This window comes from Tachysurus vachellii, chromosome 10 (genome assembly GCF_030014155.1).
Source record: "Tachysurus vachellii isolate PV-2020 chromosome 10, HZAU_Pvac_v1, whole genome shotgun sequence".
Lineage (NCBI taxonomy): Eukaryota > Metazoa > Chordata > Actinopteri > Siluriformes > Bagridae > Tachysurus > Tachysurus vachellii.
The window spans coordinates 16,441,618-16,450,518 of NC_083469.1; the positions used below are offsets into that span (position 1 = coordinate 16,441,618).

Below are 8,901 nucleotides of genomic sequence, written 5' to 3' on the forward strand. Positions count from 1 at the left end.
TAATCGCATAATATAATCTGACACGGAGAGCACATAATGCCACAGTGTGTTATACAAAGAATACGACAGACCTCTACAAAAAAAAAAAAAAAAAAAAAAAAAAAAGTCCCAGTTTATAGATTCCCAAATAAAATACTCCCAAGCACCAGGAATTTTTACCTTTAAACATTTAAATAAAGCTGGAACAGAATCTATCGTCTGTAAGTGGAACAATAAAACAGGATCAGAGTGAGCGGCAAAGGGAAACTGACTAATCTGAAATGAGAGCTAATAGATTTTTGGAGTTAAGCATTTCCTTTGACAACTTTCTGGATTTCCTTAAAACAACAAAGGGGACCTAGGAGCAATTTCTCAAAATGCACCAACTATTCCCTGTCCACAGATGAGCGCTTAACATGAGCTAAAACAACACATCTGTTCCTGATCAGGAGAGCGCTGACCCAGAGATATTGCTGCTTTGAAGCTGCTCCTCACCCACATTTCAAGAACCACTCTGGCCATGTTTCATGCTCTGTAGGCCGCTGTTTAGACTGCCGTCATGACACTGGGGTCTGATGAAGGTTTTTTTTTTACAAATAATGATGTCGATCTACTTCATTTTCAGTGAAATAGTTATGGGGGTTATTTTTACTCAGTCACACCGATTACCTTAGGCATACCGGCTATATGGAGAAGTGTTGTGTTAGGACAGGTTTAAGTGCTTGCTGGAGGGTGTATTTACCACCAGTTAAGCATGCCTCCAAAATACTACACACACACAGCTCTTATTATGAATGTAAGACAGAATAGCAGCCTGCATTTCTTTTCTACTTTAGTTTTTCTCCTTATGCTCCGTTCACGCACAACTACAAAGCAACCAGAGCTCATTTATTTTCAACGAGAGCTGCCGACTTCAATGACGCGACGTGACAACATTAGGAACGTTGAACTTTATACAAATACAAGGCGACTTGGTGCAGCGACTACCAAAGGTAGTGAGCAAGTAGAGCACCTATGATAAGTGGCAAAGAGCACACACTGCCTCTCCTTCATCATGCATTATATTATACAGATAAAAACTGATGAATTTTACACACAAACGCCAAACCTCAATCCAAAGCGGCTCATGTTAGCAGCAAGGAAACCGATTTGAAATGCTAGTTGCGCCCAATGATAACGTCATCACTTTGGCAACCAGTACTAATGCCTTCCCTGTACTAATCCCTGTATGTGTGAATGCAACATCCCTTTACCTGTGAGCAATCACCTAGACAATGTCTCGTATTAGAACATGTTTAATGAGGTAAAGGAAAAGCTTGATTGAACATTTGCTAGACCTCTGAAGACCTTGTACAGTGATTAGCAATATCAGGTGTTATTTTGTTTCTGATTGGTGGTGTTGATCTGCTTTTCACTTTTTCCACTACAGCTTTTTTGCAGATATGTTCATTCACTGCTCTGCTTTTTCAATTAGAATATATCCTCATTGCTACTGGAAACAGGTCAGGACTTATCAAGCTAAAACCCTGGCAGAGAGGAGGATTTGTTTTTTCTTGCGTGTGTCACAGGCTATAGTTGGGTTTAAAAACTTTTGCTCTGACCGAGGTTAGGATGGGCTTCTAAAACCTTGATTAGAGGACTAGAAAACATTTATATATGCTTCGGGGAGGTCTGGTTTAGAAGGAGAGAACTGTGTGTGTTACTGGTTCTCTTTAACAATACAATCCTATATGTGAGATAGGATTGAAATCCAAGACAGTGGGAAGGCTGAGAGTCGTAACGAGTACCTTTATTAAACTACATTCATGACGTTCAATACCAGTAGAGCTGAAACAAGGATGAGGTTTTCTATTCGATATCAGAACCTCTATCAGCAGGTGTGTGGGTAACTGTAGAGAATATATAGCTGTAAGTTACGAGGCAGTCTGAATATAATGCTTCAGATTTAGGAAACACCCATTTTCAAGCACTCTCTAGAATCAAGTGAAACACTGCAAGATCACCAAATCCACCCATATAACCACAAAATTATAGACGTCCTGCAAAAGTGTTGCATAAAGCCACACATCAGGATGCAGGATAAAACTGGAGGATTTGTGCTAAAGATAGTCTTTCTTCTGAACCTCCTCTCGTTCCCCTTACTCTAATTCCTATCATTAAAGATCTTTAGAGGCCTAGTGAAACTTGCAGAGACCACCCTAAGTGCCCTCTACCTTCCAGTCTTTGCAAATAATTCACTTCAACTTTAAATAGATCAGCCAGTAAACAAGTCTGACAGCTGAAGTAATGCTGTTCTTGCACTCACGTACAGCTTAAGAACAATTTTAATACAACGTGATATCACTGAAGGTGAAAACTGCAACACTATTTCTGCACACCAGCTGCCAACTGACAATCTCGAACCAAGAAGTAGTTTGAAAATCCAAGGTACACGTTAAACAAGGCGCTATACATAGTAAGCAGGAAGTCGTCTGCTGCTGCACATGAAACTTGCACCACTGCTCTCTCACCTGATAGTAGCTTCTAATGTGTCTGATCACAGTGCTGAGGTTCTGGATTCTGAGGTTGACGTCACTGTTCACTTGTTTGTTCACCCGGTGGTTTGTAGGATTGGGGTCTCTGTCGGAAAACCAAACAAAATCTTAAAAACAATTCACAAAAAAACAAGTGTGAAACTAAAACATGCTTAAGAACATTCAGTTGAGTAAATATGCAAAATACTGTAACAGGCAACTTCACCATCCCCCTCAAAACACACACACGCACACAGCTTCAAAGTTTCATTTAACCTCAATCATTGGATTTGGAAGTAATACAATCATTAAAACAGAGACAAAAACAAATAAAACAGAGATTCTGCATGACTTTCACAGCATAACATGACTCATTAACAGAAAAACGTGAAACAAAGCTCTGCATGCTTCCGGCATGACTCTCGCATTGAGCGTAAAGGGTTGTGAAGGGTTGTGTGTAGCCAAACTAGCCAAATTAGTTCAGAAGAAATTAATAAATAAATACATACATACATACATACATACATACATACATACATACATAAATAACCCTCACTTTCCCGATTCTTAAATTTTAGGGCTAGGTTTAGGTATACACTCACTGGACACTTCATTAGGAACACTATACTAGTACTGAGTATTAATCTAAGAAAAAAAAAGTTTCCACAAGATGTTAGAAATGTTCCTTTGAGATTCGGGCCCATGTAGACATGACTGGATCACACAATTCCTGCAGATTTTTCAGGTACACCTGCATGTTGTGAGTCTGCCATTCTACCACAACTATTCATTTCTTCAGGTATCTCATTAGTCATGTGGCAGCAGCAGTGCATAAAATCAGACTTGCTCATTGGGAATAAATACAAACATTTAAATATAATTAATCTTGAATTTTTGTATTATATTAATTTTTATATTATACAAAAATTCAAGATTAAATATATTTAAATGTGTTTGTATTTATTCCCAATGAGCAAGTCTGATTTTATGCACTGCTGCTGCCACATGACTGGCTGATGAGATACCTGAAGAAATGAATAGTTGTACTGGAGTTTCTAATAAAGTGCTCAGTGAGTGCATCTGTGTAGTTTTGGAGTTGTGGGTGAAAACTGTAAGAGACCTGGCAACCCAGCAGACTAGCAACTAACCAAACTCTTGTCCTAAAGAGCTAATTAACTAGTTCAATTCTGTTACTAATGAACAGCTTTTGTTTCATTAGAGATGCTGCTCGGACTCTGAATATATCAAACACTGTCAATTTTGAAATTAAGGCCCTTAACCCTCCCTGCTCCAGAGGCACTGTATCATAGCTGCCCCTTCGCTCCGACCCCAACCTTCTCAGTTGGGGTCGGAGCGTAGGGGCAGCCATGATACAGTGCCCCTGGAGCAAGGAGGGTTAAGGGCCTTGATCGATTGCTCACCATTGGTAGCTTGGCAGTACAGGGGTTTGAACTTCCGATCAACAACCCAGAGCCTTAACTGCTTAAGCCACCACTGCCAAACTGCCCCCTATTATTACGTTACAGTTGTTTTACTTTTTGTGATGTTGAATGTTTGACCTATCTGAAAATGGAAGCCTAATGCACATATTTGAAAAGTTTGAAACATACGATCTCAAGAGGTTACCATATAATTCTGTGCATTATCACACCCCTTTAAACCCTGTCTGCATGTGTGTGTGACAGTGAACAGATTTGGAGCTAACTGACCAGCAGACTGGCTCTGGCACACACAAGTGAAGTGGAGCTCACATACAAGCCTTATTTGTCCCAGCCTCATTTACATTGGCTTTGTGAGAAGGGCACGCAAATTCTGCCAGTCTGGCTCACTAGTACTACTTGTTTGTTTGGGGGGGAAAAAATGTTTAGAGCAATGACCGTTTTTCAACCTTGCTCTCCCCTTAAAAGTTTTCATAGTGTTTAGGTCAGGACAACTGTGGAGAGGCAGAGCTTAAGAGACAGTTAAAGAAAATAACAGAATAATAATAAAAGCTTGTATGGTGAAAAATCAGGGTAGAGAGATAGAGATAAGAGGAGAGAGAGAGAGATTGCACAGAGAGCAGACCTTAAGGAACATGTCAATGTTCAAGACAATGTTAAACAAAGTTTATAAAAGAGAGAGAGCGCACAACCCAGAGAGAGAGAGAGCAGGAGAGAGAGAGAGAGCACAACAGAGAGAAATACAAGCTTATAAGCATGTTTTAACAAATACTATGAGATCAAGAAGAAGAAGAAGGGCCTTTTGGCAAAGAATGATGCAGAGAGAAACACTAACGTAACGCTAGACTGTCAATCTGTTCACATTTCACTGAAAATGACTAAACTTGGAATGAAAACATTACAATGAAACAGAAATAAGCATCAACACTAAATCTGCAGTCAATTAGAAGCCACAGCCTGGTAACCAACCAGAAAAGCTGGATGAGAAAATAAATCTTTCATTATTTGAACCTTTTTTCCAACAAAACAAAATTCATTCATTGACAATTTTCTCAACAGGGTTGATTTCCGGACACACAAAGCTTCAACTGGACTGTCTAGTGAATCTCCTAATAATACAGCAAGAAGTAAGACTGGCGTATGATTTATACAACACATGGCATGATATCCTGAACGGGACAGTCAGAGTGGAGACACAAGCACACGTCATGCCCTGATCTGAACTGCCCCAGTGACAACAAACCCCTATTATGTGCAAAATATTTTCTTTGTCCGAGGAGCAGTGGTCGTATTCATTAATAACAGAAAGGACTGGGCAGCTTAATGGACTGAGTGTAAAAAGACATAGGGAGGGAGGGGGCAGGGTCATGCAGGGACGCTTCGGTTAGCACAGCTGGGAAAAGCACAAAGACACAAACACTGAGTGAGGAGAGCAGCTAAGTCACAACTAGCAGAAGGAATAACAGCTACATGACCAAAGCCACATTCACACACAACCCATTTATTAACATAGATTTGGGACATTAATAAAGTCTGTGTTTGATGTGAAAATCTTTGAACAATTGTGTACTTTGAACTGTATTCAGTTTACAATGTCAGAACGTTTCAATTTACTGAAATTCTCCTTAACTTGGTACAGAATTGCACCGCATTGTTCTCATGCCAAAAACTCACTTTCTGGAATACCAGACATTCAAGAGACATGAGTGTGAAGTGTGGTTTTATATTTCAACACCACTGCAGTATAGTAAAGTACAGGACGCTTCACTGCTTCGCAAAGCCTCACTTCTGAAGCAGGAATTTATCATCACACATATACTGCTATCTGAAAAGGAAATCCCCAGCAATCCTCCAAGGTTCCAGCAAAGCAGACTGAAACTACTAACAAGTCATTTTCAGTTAGTAAAAAAGGCAGCAAATGAAAGCGCAATACATTATCGATGATCCAACATGTCCTTTAGCATCTTTCCTTAAACCGATTTTATTAGAAGCATCTCTTGGTCACAAAACACTGTAGTACTTATACACTAATTAAGAGTGATGAAGCATGAAGACAAATGGTGTAGATACCCAGTCTGATATGAGGCAGGAAGAGATAGGATGTGGTTTCTGAAATGCAAGCCACATGACAGCTGCAAGATTCAACTACATGAAAACGAACACATTTGTATGTGCTGCTGTTGGGGCTTACTCACATGATGGTCATGATCTTATGAAGGAAGACACCGTCCACTAACTCCATGAACATGGAGAGCTTGTCTTCGGGGTTGGAAGTCAGCGGCCCAAATGTCTTCACCTGTAGAAAGAGCAGAACTTAACCACGGCTGCACCAAAAGCATGACCATCTAAAAGCATGCATGATATGCTCTATTGCTGTCAATCAACTCTGCCAATGAGAGCAGCACTTTTGTTTCTTTCCCCCCTACTGAGGCCTTGTGTAAAGACGTTTGCTGCTGTGTGAGATGGTAAAATATAACACAAAAAATGGCTAAAGACTGAGGGGAAGAGCAGTAGGAGAGACAGCCAAACAGGATGCAGTGCCAAGGCGAAAGGGTCTTGGGAAGTTCAGCAGGTTCTAGTTTTGCTCTAGATGCTACGGCTCAGCTTTGTAATATAAAGGCTGGATGGTTTAAGGGGGTTTCTTCAGGGTAGTAAAGACTTTCCCTTTAGTACTAAAAGTACCTTTTCTTGTCACTGGGGTGGTACACTTTACATTTTCTACATAAAATATGCACATTTCACTGTGATATTTGGATATAATCAAGTAGCTTTACTTTAACGAGCATAAAGAGACCATAATTTTCGTTTTAGTGTAAAAAACATTACTTGCACCTAAAAGAAATACTAAACAAATACACTATATATAATACGTGCACCTTTCTAGCTAAAATATACATATTAAATGTATAATGATGAAGTCTATGTCTTAGATGAAGTCTATGTCTTAGGCTTTTTTATGTCTTACAAAAATGCTGTAGGATTCAAAATAGAAGCTTTAAGGTTCCCTCCATAGAAACAAATGTCCAGGACTGTTATTAAAAAGGTTTCCAAATAAAAAAACTGTCCTTTTCTTGTTTCTTTTATTTAGGTGTGATTTTTTTTCACATTAAAGATTCCAAAGCTGTGTACATGGGTAATCATTAGTAACGAATAAAAAAAAAAAAAAGAAAAACTCACGTGTTCATTTCACGTGTGATATTTCAGTAAAACTGCATTTCACTGTCTTTAGATCGTGCATATAAATACTAATAAAGTGTGATCAATTGTGCAAATGCAACAGCCCTGTGTGAAAATGATTCTCCTGTTACAAATAACTTAATCGTGAAACTCACGTGAAGAAAAAATAAAACACGCTTAAAATCACACGTGGGGGAAATAAACTACACAGGAGCTGCGCGTGCACATTTTAGTGACTTTTCTATAAGGGAAAGATTAGAAATTGCAGAAATAAGAAATCAGAAAGAGTTTGAAAAGTATGAAAATGCAAGCACTGAAATGAGTCGTTTAGTCTATCAAACAGAGAGGTCTTGGTGTTTGTTCTTGCATTACCTACCTGCAGTAACACAACAGACCAATGCAATACAAAAGGTCTATATTTATGACAACACACCCAGCAGCAGGTGCCGTGTCTTCTTTCATAATCCACCCTCTTTATTTGCACTGACTTACCCAAATCACCAGCGGGGACTCCATGAAGTTCGCCATCAGCTCAGACACAGTTACATCCATTGTGAAAAAAAGATTTAAGAAAAAAAAGAATAAAAATTCCAAAAAAGCGTCTGTACACAAATTCAGTTCACTGTAACATTTCCTAAACTCCACACAGCTGCCCAGTGCAGGACAAAACCATGATGCGCAAAATGAAACCAAACTTTAAAGTGAGAAACATGTTTATCCTTCACGCGCCACAACGATGCTGCTTCCTCTCCCTGAAAAAATACAATCTTGAAGCTCAGAAATCAAACACTAAGGTACTTTCCAGGGACTGTTAGATGCTGCTTGATAAACATTCACGGCACCATTTCCTCCTGAGACATGATCAATGATCGAGGGTCCTGAACAAAGCCGAGAAGATCATAAAACACCAATGTATTTAGTTTTAAAAAGCAATAAACAGGGGAAAATCTTATGCCCATTCGTCCTGATCCACGATCCAAGCGCAGAAACAAGCATTAAAATGAAAAAAGAAAAGAAAAAACAAAAAGGTTATGGCCTGCAATGCTGTGAACGAATAAAGTTCACCTCCTGCCCACACGCTTCACTTGCGTTACTTTGTTGCCCAGCATTCAACCTGTGCTAAGCATGAATAGTGAGGCACAATGACACCCTGAAGAACCAATCAGAAATAAGTCACCGCCTCCGGATTGAGGGAAATAACCAATGAGTGACAGCGAGGAGGCGGGGTTTATTTTAAAATGACGTAACTATGGCAGGTTACCCAAGTGCCCTTAGCTCAATAGCACCCTCTGTTAGCCTCTGCTATGTCTCACAGCTGAGTAAAATGAAGCACACCATGAAAAACTTTACCTCAGGTGTGCTAGGTCAGAGTTGTCCATACACCTTGTAAAATAAATAATTCAAACCTACACCCTCAGAAAAAAAAAGAGTAGTAAATTGTGACATGGGTTCAGTTGATTGGGGTGAAACATTAGCATCAGGTAATGTTAAAAAAAACAAACATTACCTTTATACCTGGTGGTACTTGTATACCTTTAGATTTACGTCAAATCTTTTTTTAAGGTACACAATGTCCACGTTTCCTCGCAAAGGATAAATATTAAAGTTATGCAAGATAAAAGAGCAACAATAAAATTATAATTTTAGTACTTTTTTCTGAAAGCAATTCAAAAGCAAAAAGTATCAGTGAATTAAACCATTAAGATTCTGTACTGCATTATTACATTAACTGTGTCTGAGTCTACTAATTACATAGCTTATGTTAATTTTGCAAGTTTTCGTAGCTTTTAATA

The 8,901-nt window shown here is 39.1% G+C and overlaps 1 protein-coding gene across 4 annotated transcripts in view; it reads right to left on the reverse strand.

The window, feature by feature from the left end:
- Positions 1-8,252, reverse strand: part of ccdc88c (coiled-coil domain containing 88C) — a 51,461-nt gene extending 43,209 nt beyond the window's left edge. For 2 of the 4 annotated variants that reach the window (XM_060879936.1, XM_060879935.1), the window contains exons 1-3: positions 7,601-8,252; positions 6,127-6,227; positions 2,490-2,598 (exon numbers count right to left, since the gene is read on the reverse strand). In XM_060879936.1, coding sequence (XP_060735919.1) covers positions 2,490-2,598; positions 6,127-6,227; positions 7,601-7,660 — 270 coding nt within the window. In that variant the 5' untranslated portion in view covers positions 7,661-8,252. The remainder of the gene's footprint in view (positions 1-2,489; positions 2,599-6,126; positions 6,228-7,600) is intronic. The other 2 variants (XM_060879933.1, XM_060879934.1) reach the window with 2 other exon arrangements.
- Positions 8,253-8,901: the final 649 nt, after the last annotated feature.